Consider the following 16,345-nt stretch of genomic DNA (forward strand, 5'->3'; position numbering starts at 1 on the left):
TAAACTCGCATGCATTTAGCCTTTATGAAACCCTATAGATTTAGCGCTTCTATATCTGGACTGAACACTGAGGTTTGGAATAAAAGAAACACCTCGAGGCATAGATTTTAGAGACATTATCTGTTTAATAAATATGATTGTAAAAGCAATAAACAAGAGCAATTATACATTACACTACATAGTATTTAACAAAAAATACATCAAAAAAGTCATTTTAAAATTAGAAGTAGTTCCAATACTATAAGAAAACTTTCTTTTTTTTCTTTTTTTAATTGGCTTCCTATAAAAATAAGTTGGCAAATGAGGGAATTTCAATGCTCAGTTGGAATCCTGGAAAACACAGAACAGCTGCCAAGCACCCCATTGCTCTCAAAGTTGCTGTTTGGAACTTCTGAAAAAAAGCAAAGCAAACTCTGCATTTTGGAGAGTGAATCCAATTAAAAATAAGGCAAAGGAGGAAACCTTGGTTGGGAAGTTCAGAGTGGAGCATGCGCAGTTTGCCCTCTAGGATTTTGGAAATGTTTTAATATCAGATTCGCAGTTTGCCCTGAATCTTACCTTTTCCATCCATTCCCTCCCCACCCATTCCTCTGGCCTTGAGCCCACCAAACTCCTCAATGTGTTTGTACCTGCTGTTAGTGAGTAGGTAGGCACTTGGGTCCCTCCCATTGGCAGGCTCTCATCACTACTGTTTCTTTGGGATTGAGCTGGTGTGGCCTCCCATGATGGTTCTCAAACTTTAGTGTATTTCAGAACCACTTGAAGAGCTTGAAAAACAGTCTTCTGGGCCCCAACTCTGCAGTTTCTAATTCAGTCGGTCTGAGGTTAAGGGGACATAAAATCTGCATCTCTAACAAGTCCGAGGTGATGCTGATACTGCTGGTCTCTGGGTGCCACACTTTGAGAACCATGGAGCTAGATCATATGAACAGTAAGATCCCCTCTGAGCAATATACTTTGCCTCACCAGCCTCCTATAGGTGGGAGGGAGCTCTAAGGAAAGGAACATGAGGACCTTGGAGATGCTGAATCTAGAGCTGGCCGTCTGTGATCACTTCCCAAAATGCCAGACATCTCATCCCCACCTCTGCTTTAGACGAGGACTTACAAGCCCATTCTTCCCTATGTCTTCTCATGTATTCATTTATTTTTCCAACACACAATTTTCTTAATACCTATTCTAAGCAAGGCACTGTGCTAGATTGAGTGTGATTCCATTTTTCATAGTTTTCCAATTAAAATTAATTGAACTGCAACTCTGATGACTCCCTGTTCTGTTGTGAATGAGCCTCATTTGGTTTCCAAACACTGTCTTCCAGATTAAATGTGGGAGGCTCCAACCGAAGAGGATCAATGAAAATGTTTCCTATGGGATAGGAAGCCTGGCAGGTTGGGGATCAATTGAGTTCTACAAATAGATGGCGGCCTCAGGCATAATCTGTTTCCCAGATTCATACCAAGCATCTTCAACCGTAAACGCTTCTGCTTGATTAACTTCTGAGTGAAGCTTTGCTACTCCTCCTTACTTGAGCTACACAAAGGCAGGGGTCATCAGGATGTCTAGGACACTGCCACTGTCCTTTCTCTTATATTTTAGAGTGGGCTTTATCCAATCCATAATACTCCAAGGGCTGTTGCTGGACATACTTTTGTTTCCCACTCTCTCTGGACCTTCTTTCCTGATGGCCCTGGGAGAACGGGGGTTTCTTCCTGCTTTGAGCCAATCTGCTTGAGTCTGCTCACTCCACCCCTTTATGCTTATTAAATTGTCCTTTGCTGATACTATGAAACTCACAGAGCAGAGAGCACACGTGTAAGAAGTCTAGGATCATCCTACATAATCACAATCCCATTCCAATAGGGCAAGACCTCCATATGTTCTTAGACTTTTTGACACTCTTAAACATTAAATCCATTAACTAGGTTCTTCTTCTGCTTAACATCGGTTTTATTTTACAAATAATTTCACTCTACTGCAAGAAAACTACTGGGTAATAGCAACCATCACAGGAGGAAATTGCCCTGCCACACAGTAACACATGCAGAACATTTCTCACAAGAATCTTCTGGAATCTGACTGCAGGAGACATTTGTTAAGCTGTGAGGAAAAACCACCATTCATTCTTACACTTTCTTTTCTAAGATACATGGGCCAGGTTGGAATTGCTTTGCATCTCTCAACTCTTTCACACACATTATGTGTTTCCAGGTGGGGAAAGGCAAGGATACTTAGAAAAGGCAGGTTCTACAGGAGGAGACAAAAAAAAAAAAAAAAAAAACATGAAGCTGACCCTTGCAGGGCAGGATGTATATGGAGGCTGCATGCGTGGGCATGTTCAAAGCTGACACAAAGATCAGAAACTTTGGGTGGTGGAGGCAGGGTGGCAGAGGCAAAGTCAGTTTTTAAGGAACATCAGGATAAAAGTCCAGAATCTAGCAACGTGTTTGGGAGGAAAAGGCAGGAGCTGTGGTAGGATACGTTGGGGACTGGAAGGAAGAGATACAAAGGCCTTGACAGATCGTGACCACAGGCGGAGAGCAGACAAATGGGAAGGTCAGAATGCGGGTGACTGGGATTCTGTTTCCTACACAGAGCAGGAGTAGGGAAAGCTAGAGGAGAGGTCGTCATGGTTGGAACGGGGAACGGGAGACCCAGGTCCACTTTTGACACACTTGCCCCTTGCCTTCCTTCCTTCCTTATTCTGCCTGCATCCATGGAACCTGAAGTTGCTTCTTTGTCCCTATGGCCGCTCAGAATGGAGAAGGCCACCTTGTGACCGCTGTCAGCCAACAGAGCTCCCCAAGATAACTTAGAAGGGGAAAATAGCAACAAGGAAAGTGGAACAGAGAAACAGCTCAGGGTTTTGAACTCCTGTGCATGTCTTTGTGTCTTGTGAAAAGAGCCGGGGTGGCTAATCCACCCATCAGCCTATAGTGCTAAAAGAGCTGTTAAATCTAGAGCCAAGAATATTTCCAAAAATACATGCAGATTTCCTTGGCCTATATATGTTAGGAATTTTCTACAAACACGACCGATCAGAAAAATGAGAGAGAAGAAAGGGGGAGGGGAGTGTTTTTTCCATTAAAATAGAGCACCTGTACACTGCCCCTCCAAGCATGTTCTCAAGGTACTGTCCACATGCACAGGCTTAAAGCTAAAAACCCTTGTTGTGTCTGAAGAATTAAAAAGTCCCGATGCAGTGAGTGTTTGTTTGTCTGTTTGGATTTTGATTGTTTTTATTTTATTTGTTTGTTTTTGTTTTTACTGGCGTCCTCCAGTCAAACATTTACATAGGTAGGGATTTCTTTTGTGCTTTGATTCTCAGCAACTATGGAAATACTTCCTGGCAAGATAGGAAACAGAACAACAAAGGAAAAAAAAAAAAAACACAAAGTTAGTGGTCATGGAGAAGGATGCACTTGACAAGAGCGAAATTCTTTCCTGATCAGCAGGTCGCCTGTAGCCTTTGGGGGTTTTCCTTAAATGGCAAATTGAGCCCCAGCCGATCCCCGCTTTGGCGTTGAAGGTGGAGTGGCGTGTCTTGCTCTTTGCAATCGGAGAGATGAGTCACCAGGTTGAGTAGAAGGGGAGGGAGGGGAGGGTAAAGCTACTCTCCTAAGAGAAAACGTGTAACACTTACTCATTTAATGACACTGGAAATGGAAAGGTGTCAGACACGTTGCAATGCGCTGGGAGCTATTCCTGGTGAAGGAGGGATTGCTACTTTAATAAAGCAAACATTGCCTATGGTTCACACCCCGTGGAAATGGGATTGAAAACCAAACGACCCACAAAAACGCACTTAGAAGCTTTAGAAATAAATAGACAGGGTGAATGCTTCTCTGGACTTGAAGACCAAAAAACCTTTTTCTTTTTAACCCAAAGCAATTACTCATTTATCACCTTGTCTCCCCAAATAAAAGGAAGCACGCTGTGAAAACTGGACACCAGGTGTGGGGGCTGTTGTTATTATTACCCCCCATACAAGCCAGGCAGCACATTTAAATTTCCCCTTAATACAGCCGAAGAACTCGTTTTAAGAGAGGATGCTGTTTCCCTCTAAGCACTTTTTTTTCTTTCTTTTCCAGGTTTCAGATTAACAGTCCTAGGTAAGGACCTTCTAGGTGGTTTGGCATTATCACATCAGAGTAAAGCATGAATGTTTATATAACAATGTATCCATCAGAGTCAGCAATGCAGGGTCTAAATGGGAACATTTGCAGCTTCAGCTCTATGGCCACCAGACAGGAGGAGACTAGGAGAGAAATGGATCACAGTGGTGGCTTCACGGATTTACCTAATTTCCTGGGAAATTTCCTCTACAATAAACAGTAGAATATAGCAATTACCCTGAGACTTTCTACACCTAGCTGTTAGATTCCCATGCTTTCTTTCCAGGCAGCGTGAGCCCTCCTGAATGATGTTGAAATCCATTTTAAGACTTCTGGTAGGGCACAGGTGAAAAGGAGGAAGAAATCTTCCAGCTGCTCTAGAACAATCTAACCCTCCAGTGCTCTCTCCAGGAAACTTCACTCCTGACATGTCCTGCCAACTTGATGGCTCTTGTCCTCAGAATTCTTAGGCTCCATGTTTCCTGGGGGACAGTTTTAGATTAAAGCTAGATTTAAAAAAAAAAAAAAAAACCTAGGGTGATCAGTCTTTCTTTTACATGTGTTCTGGAGCAGTCTGCCATCCTTAGAACTGTCTCCAGGTGGGGGTGCCATGGCTTGCTCTGGTCATTATAAATCCTGGCTCCCAAAACCTTCGCAGCCTTCTAGGATCAGCAGCTCTAGCCTCTGAGCTCTGTCCTTCTCATATACTGTTACAGCACATACTATGCTCTTTGCCCAAGAACACTTGAAGTCCAATGTTTCAGCAAGCGTTTTTGCAAAAAAGGAATAAACTCAGAAAAGAAAAAACTAGATAGGAGCGAGAAAGCTTTTTTTTCCTCTCTTTTCTAAAGGAAGGAAGCAGGGAAAGAGGCATCTTAGCTGTTTCTCTCAGGGATGTTAGAACATAGAAAGTGGTTACGTCAAGCCAGAGAGAGGTTAGAGAGAGAGCCAGCCATTGACTACTCGGGCTGAAGAGCTGAGGGCTACCAGGAATTATTTACCTATGAGTTGGGACTCCACCTTCTCATCTATCAGCTGGCCAGGCCTCCTGAGTTCAGTCTGAGGGACATAGGGCCTGCTTTCAGGGTGACTGACTCGACTGACCATCTCTCGTTCTTTCTCATTCTGCATCTGGGCATAAACATTAATCCCCGGGATCTTCCTAAAACATTAACAGAAACCATCACTGCTGTGCACGGGACGTGTACACCATGGCCACAAATGCTTCTGAACCTGTCGGGGAGAAGGAGGAGGGAAGGAGGGAGATTGTGGAGGGGGACACCCACCTTTTGAACTTGTAGATGACGAACACCGCCAGCCCCACAAACACCACGGACAGCAGCATCAGCATGGCAGAGCCACTGTGGGTTGGAGTGAGGTCCACCAGCGGGGCTAGGGGGGAAAAGCAAGGCACAGTCACCGGCGGGCAGGGGGTGGGTGTGACTCTGTGACAGGCTTGGGGTGCGCACACGGAGGCATGGTGCATCCCACAATGCCGTGTGGGATGTGCACACAAGATGTACCTCACATGGCTGGACATGTGGGTAAATCTGAGCCTGTCCCAGGCCCCAGAATGCTCCAACTGGCCTGCTGAAGAAGTGCAGAGGAATGATTTCAAGCACAGACTGTGGAACCGGCCTGCTTAGGTCCAAGGCCTCCCCTACCACAGGCTGATTGTTAGCTGCTGGGCAAGTTACTTCACCTTCCCATGCCTGAGGGAGGGAGCTGAAAATAAAAGTATATGTCTCATTGGGTTTTTGTGAGGATTAAATGAATTGATGTATGTAAAGCATGGATAACATTGCTAGGCACATAGTAAGCCCCTTATGAGTCTTAGCTTTTATTGCTTTGAATCAATATTTATAATATGATTGTTAAATTTTTCTGTACTCTGACTGCAAGCTTTTCCCACTAACTAATGCAGAAAAGCAGAAACACTACCAGCAGGAATACTTTCATGAATTATCCAACCCCTCTCACTCCTATCCCAGCAGTTGTCATGTGAGAGAACCAGTTGCTTATATTTTTACACATAGGAAACTGATGGCTAAGTGAATATTTTACGAGGGCAGCTGCTCTGATGCGGGAGGAAAGATGTGAAATCCGGCATCATCTCTGTAACTTGCCAAAGTCCAGACAGCTCGTGCCAGGAGGCGCCAGTCTCTCAGAGGCAGAGTCCTCCTCTTGGACTGAACAGATGCCTTGGCATCCATGAAAGATTCTCCCTCCCTGACCTCACTCCTAGAGTGCGGCTCTGGGGAGCATCTCTCTCCACCTCCAAACTCCCCTCCTCTAGCTCAGGGTCAGCCTGCTCTACTTTAGTGACTTTGCAATTAATTTTCACCCTCTCGAACACCATTTTGCAAACATAGCGTAGCTCCAGAATAAAAGGCAAACCACACATAGCCCTTAGAAGCCTGGACACTGACCTTTACCTTCCGTCAGTTTAAGCAAAGCCCAATATCCAGCAATGCAGGTGACCTTTAAGCACCATTTTCTGTGTCTCTTCTCTGTTGAAAGCCAAGAGTAGAATGTCCTGGTCACCCAGATACAAAACTTCAGGATAGGTGTCTGCAATGCTGATGGTTTCAAACATGACCCAAGGCTGCTTCTGCTCTGTCTGGTGATTCAACGATTACATCCCAGGCGTGTGGTAACTATGACTGGAAATTCCATATACCAGTGTTGGCGAAAAATACAAATCAAGCCCACTTTGTCAGAAAACAGGTTTATTGTTTTAGTAGAATTAGCTTTTAGGAAGGGCTAAAATGAAGCTACATCTCTGATTCTCCTCCCTAAGTCAAGCAGCACTTAAGCTGTGAAGTGTGTGTGAGGAGACAGGAGGGGCTCACTGAACAGAACACCCAAGGCAAATGCACTTTTGGCTCGAAACTGAAAAATAAAGGTCTCTTCCATTTACTTAGGCAAACGCAGTGCAAAGGGGTCCAGGAATACTTCAACACTCACATCACAATGGGTAGAAGGTCGGTGGGGAAAGAACACCTTCCATTTGTCATAGACATTACCGCAACTGACTTTCACTGTGGAGGGCAGGTCGGTGATCCCCACTGAACAGACAGGAACGGTGAGGGCCTCACTGGTTAATGTCGCTCCAAAGGACTCAGGATGAGTAAATGGAAGCACTAAGACTTAAAGTCCTCTTCTCTCTCTTTCTCTCTCTCTCACACACACACACATACACACACTTTTCTATATACTTCAACCCTGGGATAATTTCAACAGGAGATTTCTGAGAATGGGGATAAAGGCTAAAAGTAAAGCACATGAAGCAAATTAACAAGTGACAAGGTCAAAGTAGTCTTATGTGTTCAAAGGACCAATTAGAATCCTAGGTCATACCCTCTTAAACTCTGATAACGTGTATATGCACATACATAGGCATGTGTGTATTTAATGGGTGGTGGGCTTCCCTGGAGGCTCAGTGGTAAAGAATCTGTCTGCCAATGCAGGAGACATGGGTTCAGTCCCTGGGTCAGGAAGATCCCCTGGAGAAGGAAATAGCAACCCACTCCAGCATACTTGCCTGGGAAACTGCACAGACAGAAGAACCTGGCAGGGTTGTAAAAGAGTCAGGTGCAACCTAGCAACTAAACAACAATTTATCAGTGATAAGTGTACATAGAGAATGAACCCTCATGCATCCATCACTCTTCAATAACCATCAACCCAAAGACAATGTTATTTTTATTTCTACCCCTGTCCAGTGCCCACAAGCCCAACACTGGGTTATGTTGAAGCAAGTCTCAGCTATTAGATAATTTCCTCTGTAACTCTAAAAGATAAAAGTCTCACTCTATTTCTCTCTGGACATGATCACAATACCATCCTAACACTTTTGGAAATAATACTGGAAAGCAATTAAAGGCAATCTTCTAATGCAAACCCCACATTTGACAGGGAATTAAGGGAGGCCCAGGGAGAAGCTGTGGAATATAAGGATGAGTAAAGGCAAGTAGCTGTATTAGCTGAACCTCTGATTCCCAGCTGAATGCGCTTTCAGAACAAGCAGAACATCAGCGTTATGGAGGAAGCGGGAAGAATACTGAGGCTGCTTGAAAGGGTTGGCATTTGAAATAAAGTGGAACTAAAGTGAGGAAATTGCCGCAGCCAGGTTCTCACTGACACAGAAAGCAAACACACAAATGGACTGTGTCCCTTCTCTCCCCTTCCTCCTCCTCTATCTCCCCATCACAAGCTGAAATCTTTCAAATCTAAATGATTCCCACTCAAATCATCTTTTACAAGTAGGCAGCATTAACAATGCTAAGAAATTAGCACATTATTTTGGGAAAACGAGCTTCTGTATCCCGAGGTCTAAAGTGCATGCACTCCCCCGGCCATCTTTGCATCGCGAGTCCCTGCTCAGCGGCAAGGAGCAGGCAGCAGCAGTGAGAGGCTGAGTACTGCTGCCCTCTGTGCTTCGTGGGCGACTCCTGCTTGCCGATCTGTGTCTGAAGATAAACAGGACTATTGCTACTCCACACAACCTCAGATGCATGTCACAGTTTGTCCAACATTACTAGGTGGGTTTGTATGCGTTTTGCTGAGGAATGAACACTCATGATAAATGAGCTTTAGCTTACTGTCTGCAATAAGCATAAATAAATCCCTCTCCAATTACAGCCTAAACAAGGTAGAAGGGGCAAATGCTGAGTGGTTCATTTGCCACAGTTGACACACACCATAAAGCATGGGCACAACAGTACAGTATGTGACTCGACAGTTCTAAGGCTGATGCTGGTACATGTCGTTTCTACAATCCTGCAGAAATGCACTGAATTATTACATTCTATTCATGAGGACCCAGACTGATTGTGATAATAGCGATGCTTACAGGAATAACAAGAATTCTTGTCAAAAGTGATCCATACACAGTGAGTGCTAAGTAAGGTCACAGCTTGAGGCTTGAGTATACGAGAGGAGAGTGAACTCAGAACCTTAAGTTTAGGGTGAAATAACTGATATGGTCCCTTTTTGAAATCAGATTCTTACTTGGCCACTTGCCGACACACTAAATGATTTACACTGAACCTCAGTTTCCTCATCTGCAAAATGGAGATAAAACTAGTGCCTATTTTAGAAGGCTGTGAGAATAAAATAAGATGGAATTTATAAAATACTAACATGGTGTCTGGCAGATAGTACATGCCCAGTGGCTTTAAAACCAATATATCATTGCTATTCTGTTTCTAAAAGTGTACTCAATAGAGCACAAGCCCTGAAAGATAACTAGAGTTCATGGCCAGATAATTTAGCAAAACTGTATATATGACATTCCGCATCTTGGAGATTCAGTATATGAAAGTTCACAGCAGTCCTACAGGAAGGAAACTCACATGACTTCATCACAGGGGTTCATAAAGTCGTCAGAGCACATACCCTTTGCTGACCTGGGTCCACACAACATGCTTTAGGGAATGCTTCATCCGGAGCATCACTAACCCCCTTGGCTGCAACCTTGCCCCTTTACGTTATTTCCCAGTTTGAAAGTCAGCAATATGCCGGCATCACCCTGGTGAAGCTCCGCAAATATCCTTACCGTGGTCTGTACTGACACTCTTTCTACCAAAGGGACTTTCTTGGAAATCTTCTACCTGCTCTATGACCCTGGAACTTTGGACTCATATTGTATTTTTGATCCAGAAGTTAGTGCTGTCAAGAAGTTACAAAAGCAAGTTCAAGTTTGCCAAACTTTGATTGATTTTTCCTCTCTCACCTCTAAAGCAGACCTAAGCCAGCCTTTACTTACATGCCTTGAATATCACGAAATACATGTGGTCTGAAATCTCTTTTTCAGAAATTAAAGTTATATGGGACTGGAACATAGAAAGTTTATCTAGATCACAGGAAGGGTTTATGGAGCCTTATGACAGAGCACCCTCATTTGTCTAACAGCCCTTCCTTCTAATTCAAATCCAAACCTGGAGTTCTCAGTTCATATACTGTTGAAGTCTAGCTTGGAGGATTTTGAGTATTACCTTGCTAGCACGTGAACTGAGTGCAACTGAGAGGTGGTTTAAACCAAGAACTTTCAGATGTACAAGCTGGATTTAGAAAAACCCAGAGATCAAATTACCAACATCCATCAGATCACAGAAAAAGCCAGAGAATACCAGAAAAACATATATTTCTGCTTCATTGACTACACTAAAGCCTTTGACTGTGTGGATCACAACAAACTGTGGAAAATTCTTCAAGAGATGGGGATACCAGACCATCTTACCTGCCTCCTGAGAAACCTCTATGCAGGTCAAGAAGCAATAGTTAGGGGCAGATATGGAACAATAGACTGGTTGGAAATTGGGAAAGGAGTATATCAAGGCTGTATATTGTCACCCTGGATATTTAACTTCTTTGCAGAGTATATCATGAGTAACGCTGAGCAGGATGAAGTACAAGCTGGAATTGAGATTGCCAGGAGAAATATCAATAACCTCATATATGCAAATAACATCACCCTAATGGCAGAAAGTGAAGAGGAATTAAAGAGCCTCTTGATGAAGGCAAAAAGGGAGAGTGAAAAAGCTAGCTTTAAATTCAACATTCAAAAAACTAAGATCATGGCATCCAGTCCCATCACTTCATGGCAAATAGATGGGGAAACAATGGAAACAGTGACAGACTTTATTTTCTTGGGCTCCAAAATCACTGCAGATGGTGACTGCAGCCATGAAATTAAAAGACTCTCACGCCTTGGAAGAAAAGCTATGACAAACCTAGACAGAATATTAAAAAGCAGAGATATTACTTTGCCAGCAAAGATCCATCTAGTCAAAGCTATGGCTTTTCCAGTGGTCATGTATGGATGTGAGAGTTGGACCATAAAGAAGGCTGAACACCAAAGAATTGATGCTTTCAATTAATGCTTTCAGTCTGTGGTGCTGAAGAAGACAGCCTTGGTCCCTGTAGATATAAGAAACTTAGTGCCTAAAAGGTAGCTTGTCCTAGATTCTGGCATATTCTCTGTATTGTGTATGTGTTCTCCTAGCTTCTTTGGTTGTGCCATTTTCTCCGGAAGGCCTTCCCTGAAGGGAACTGCATCTCCTGCATCCTAACTGTGGCTTATTTCCAATCTGACATATGATTGTACTGTTTCCAAACTGTTCATCTGACTATTCTCTGCCCAGGAAATTCTGGGTACATCTTCAGGGCAGTTAACCTATAGTCATTCATGCCATTCTATAGACCCAGGAAATCTTAGAAAAAGAAAAAGGTTATGAATCTTCAGAAGCTAATGTACCGCTTCATTGCTGGTCCCTGGCATATTTATGAAAGTATCACATTCATTTAGTCACCTTTGGGAAAGGGATATATTTAATATCTCAGCACCTGTTATTACTTATCATAATACCATAACAGCTTAATCACTGTCAAAAACCACTGGGTCCACATGTCTGTGAAACAACCTAATAATGTGTAGAGGAAAAAAAGACTGAGAGGAAAAACAGAAGGAAGGAAAAGTATTACAAGCATGACTTTACTCACAAAAGACTTGTAAATAATAACCATGTAGATCATAAGGCAACCAGAGACTAAAGAGGCAGATAAATTTTTTGGTTGTGGAAGAATTTCACTAGTGCTAATTTCATCCCTAAATGGAAAATGTTATTGTAACCATCTATTTCACTTTACAGTTCTGAGCTCCACAACCTCACAATTGGGCATCTGCATGTATAACAATGTGGCTTATATGATATTGGGTTTTCTAAAGCTTCTGGACTCATGCTAATTCTGCCTTCAAGTGAAAGAGTCTTTCTCAATGTTAACTGTTGGGCAGAATTCATGATGTATCTTGACCTAGACTGAAATTCTGAGGACCTTATCCCTTCCCACATTGATTCATAACATATCCAGAGGTAGGAAGCGAAGCTGGGAAATATTAATTCTCTAACATCTCAGTGATAATATCTTTTTATTACACCTGAAAAGAAATTGAACCAGTCAGAAGCAACCATGGAGGCTAAGATAACACAAGATAACAGTTTTATTAAAAACCCACACATATCCTTGACAAAGGACAGGCTTCCTAAACATAATAGTTTAAACAAGGCAACTGCTAGACAGATAGGAGGGGTTGAGAGCAGTTATGTGGTATTACATTTTTAAAAATTTCAACCTGCGATTTGAGGCTTTGAGAAATATTAAGCTTTTACATTTTTTTTTACCAGTCAGTATCCAAAACCCCAGAAGAACAGTGACCCCCACCACAAAGCTAAGAGTGGAAGAGCACCCTGATTCTCTAATATGTGCAGAAATACAGAGAGGTGTGGATGTATCATTTTCTGTTCACACTAGCACATTAACAACACTGAGATAATATCACTTGTTTAACTTTTATAAAACCCATGGCTGTTCTGCTGCTAACATTCTGGTTCACGCTTTAATCATTTTTCAACTGCTTCACGGCCACAGCTCTTGGTTGGCCTTTGCCATCCATCTAGATTATGGATAGAGTCTATCCCGCATTCAGAGGCAGGTTTCATTTTTTTCCCCTTACTCCCACCGTCATCTACCCATTCAGCCAATCAAATTGGCTCCAAATACGGCAAGGAATTAGATTTTAATGTTTATTACTAATTTCCTCCTACACTTAATATCAAGGGCTTTTTTTTTTTTTTTTTTTTAGATGCATGCCTCTGTTTTGAGTGGATGCCCTGAGTTGTAAATCAGATTTATTGCTGGAGATAGACGAGCACCTTTCCTTGTTACACAGATAGATTTCTGTCTGCAGAATGCTTGTAAGAGCAGCTACTGAGACTGATGAAAGGCCTGGCTGCATAAACATCTCTTGGGGAACCTGTTACAAAGGCAGATTCCCAAAGGTCCCTGGGATTCTGATTCCAGGAACGCATAGTGAGGCCTGAAGAAGTTCAACCTTGATGAATCTTCCTCTGAAACTGTGACACACAGCAAAATAAAAGAACAACTGTTTTATATCAGGGATTGCCTACCCTAAGCTATAAAGAGATTTTCAGCCAAAGAACAGGCGGATATTTATCCCAAATGTTTTGAGTGAACCAGTTAGCACCAGCTTTTCCAGTTGCACTGTATAGAAGTCTCATCTCTCAAGGTTTAGTTTATTTATCCAATAAATAACTCCTGTGAAATGCACAAAATCCCTAAGTGCTGTTGGTTGACATTTAATATGAATTCATCTAGTGAAGGCTCTGTGTCCTCAAATAAAATGTAGTGTTTCCCTTTGCTTGCTGAGGCATTAACTTCTAGTCTCACTGCTCTCATCTCTTCTACCAAAGGAGAAACAATACGTTTTTTAAGCTACTTTCTCCCCATCCCCTGCCCCCTGTCCCCACCCCCACTCCCAAATATAATTGCTGAGTTAATTTTGACCATGGATCCTCACAGGAACAAAGTTACAGACTTTGGTGTAGCATGAGAGGTTTGTATCAGCAATTAAAACTTCAGTTAATTACCTGTCAGCAGATTCCCTTCACCTGGCAATCTATTAAAAGGTGATAAACTAAAGCTCACAGTTTAAAGCATAGTCTGGTCCTGGTCTCTTCACCTGAGTGCCCATCTCCTAGTTCCAGCTTCCTATTATGGTTCTTTACTTGTCTGTTTTGGAGAAGGAAATGGCAATCCACTCTAGCGTTCTTGCCTGGAGAATCCTGCAGACAGAGAAGCCCGGCAGGCTACAGTTCGTGGGGTCACAAGAATGGGACATGACTTAGTGACTAAACCAGCACCACCAGCACTTGTCTGTTTTATGACACTTGCTTCTCTGGTGGCATAAAGAATATGCCTGCAATGCAGGAGACCTGGGTTCAATCCCTGGGTTGGGAAGAAGATCCCCTGGAGAAGGGAATGGCAACCCACCCCATTTTCTTGCCTGGAAAATTCCATGGACAGAGGACCCAGGTGGGTTACAGTCCAGGGGGCTGCAAAGAGTCAGACATGGCCAAGTGACTAACACCAGCACCAAGCTAACACGACCGTGGCAGTTACCTGCTTTGGTCACTATAAAAGAGATTCCAGGTTTCCAATACTATCAACTAAATGACCGTCTCTTGCTACTAGAGTTGAAAAATCCTTGTAAAATGGGTAAATACTTTGTAAAACGAGAAAGGATTGTTGGCTGTTGACCTATGGTCTTAGAAAATCCATTTATCTGCCCCTTCTTTCCTTTATCATGTGTATCATACTTTGTAACAATAAACTAAACATGTGTTGATGAGAGTTTTCTCACATTATGCAGGGATGATGAACAAAGTGTATAATATAAATGACATATCAAATAATGACACATTTAGTTCCCATGAATTGTATCCTGTTTATAATTATATCTTCAGTTAATATTCAGCTAGGAATATTTGAGGGTATCTAAATGCCACAAACATGTCACCTTATGGATCACTTTACACACAAACCTAACTTTTTTCTGCTTCTGCTCAGCATAGCCCCTCAACCTGGCAGGTTTATTTTCCCTGCTTTGAGTGAACTCCTATTTGGCATGAAGGCTCTTTTTTATTGAATCTTCCACATGCAATGCTCTTCATCCTCTTGATTTAAAATTAGGAAGGCTTCACGCAACTAGTATTTGGGCCCCAGATCAAGCCAGTGTACACTGAGCAAGAGTACTAGTTTATTTCATATCTCTGGAAAAACCATAGTTTTAAAGGAATCATTGTGTAGCAAGGTACAGAGTCATGTGGAGAAGTAAGATGATAAACTGGAAATGAACTGTGTGCCCTTGAGTAAATCCCAAGTTACCAGAAGCAATGAGGAAACTCCTGGCATCTTAGGGATATTTTGTTAACAGCCCAGGTTTGTTCTGCTGTAATTACCTATAGGCATCAAATGTTCTGCCGCAGATCCCAAGACTTCCTGTGAGTCTTGTTGGAAAAACTCTCCCTAAACCATCCCTACATCACACATCACAGCTCTTAAAATATAGGAGAAAATCAATCAGTCAATCAATCAATAAAAAAAAGGCCAGGATAAAAACATGGATAAGAGAGAACTCAAGGGAGACATTACAAAAGATGTGAAGAAGGCCTGGTTTGTTTGATCAGGTAAGGGTAGTGTGATCTAAGGTGTGAGACCCTGAGCTCTGTCATGAAAGGAGACAGAGCTTGCTTTGCTCCTTATTTTACTATTCTGGTAACATAATGGCCAATAAGTTAAATTTGCTTCTGTATCTTTCAGGAACATCTCTCTTGCCAGTCCCTCTCCCATTTCTTTAGGACCTCTCCTTTATAGAGCTCCAATTTTCCTTCAACTCACCCATTTTCCACACCATGCATATCAACAACTATCATACATCTTAAAAAAGATATCTGACATAATGAAAGCACAGAGGTGGGTTTTCCTGGAAAGCTTACTATTTAAATGAAGGCAAGGCTCCTCCATTATTGGGTAAGAGGTATTAAAACAGGACTCCTGGAGAAAGGAATGGCAAACCACTCTAGTATTCTTGCCAGGAAAATTCCATGGACAGAGGAGCCTGGACAGCTATATTCCAGGGGATCACAAAGTCAGACATGACTGAGTGGGTAACACACACACACATTATAACATGACATGGAGACCGGTTCATAGTCCAACACCTGAATCCACAGGTAACCGAGAAGATAAGAGTTTTGAACATATCTCTACAGGTTATACAGCCTTGACGTACTCCTTTCCTGATTTGGACCAGTCTGTTGTTCCATGTCTGGTTCTAACTGTTGCTTCTTGACATGCATACAGATTTCTCAGGAGGCAGGTAAGGTGATCTGGTATTCCCATCTCTTGAAGAATTTTCCAGTTTGTTGTGATCCACCTAGTCAAAGTCTGTACCTTGTCACCCTGCTTATTTAACTTATATGCAGAGTACATCAGGCAAAATACCAGGCTGAATGAAGCACAAGCTGGAATCAAGATTGGCAAGAGAAATATCAATAACCTCAGATATGTAGATGACACCACCCTTATGGCAGAAAGTGAAGAACTAAAGAGCCTCTTGATGAAAGTGAAAGAGGAGAGTGAAAAACCCGGCATAAAACTCCTCATTCAGAAAACTAAGATCATGGCATCTGGGCCCATCACTTCATGGGAAATAGATGGGGAAACAATGGAAACAATGACAGACTTTTTATTTTGGGGGGCTCCCAAATCACTGCAGATGGTGACTGCAGCCAGGAAATTAAAAGATGCTTACTCCTTGGAAGAAAAGTTATGACCAACCTAGACAGCATATTAAAAAGCAGAAACTT

General features: G+C 42.5%; 1 protein-coding gene across 4 annotated transcripts in view; it reads right to left on the bottom strand.

Moving 5' to 3' along the window:
• Positions 1–311: 311 nt before the first annotated feature.
• Positions 312–16,345, bottom strand: part of SORCS1 (sortilin related VPS10 domain containing receptor 1) — a 576,311-nt gene continuing 560,277 nt past the window's right edge. The window contains exons 25-27 of one of the 4 annotated variants that reach the window (XM_068961506.1): positions 5,399–5,504; positions 5,114–5,274; positions 312–391 (exon numbers count right to left, since the gene is read on the bottom strand). In XM_068961506.1, coding sequence (XP_068817607.1) covers positions 312–391; positions 5,114–5,274; positions 5,399–5,504 — 347 coding nt within the window. Of the gene's footprint in view, positions 392–3,278; positions 3,344–3,479; positions 3,616–5,113; positions 5,275–5,398; positions 5,505–16,345 lie in introns of those variants that run through there. The other 3 variants (XM_068961507.1, XM_068961509.1, XM_068961508.1) reach the window with 3 other exon arrangements.

Source organism: Capricornis sumatraensis, chromosome 23 (genome assembly GCF_032405125.1).
Source record: "Capricornis sumatraensis isolate serow.1 chromosome 23, serow.2, whole genome shotgun sequence".
Lineage (NCBI taxonomy): Eukaryota > Metazoa > Chordata > Mammalia > Artiodactyla > Bovidae > Capricornis > Capricornis sumatraensis.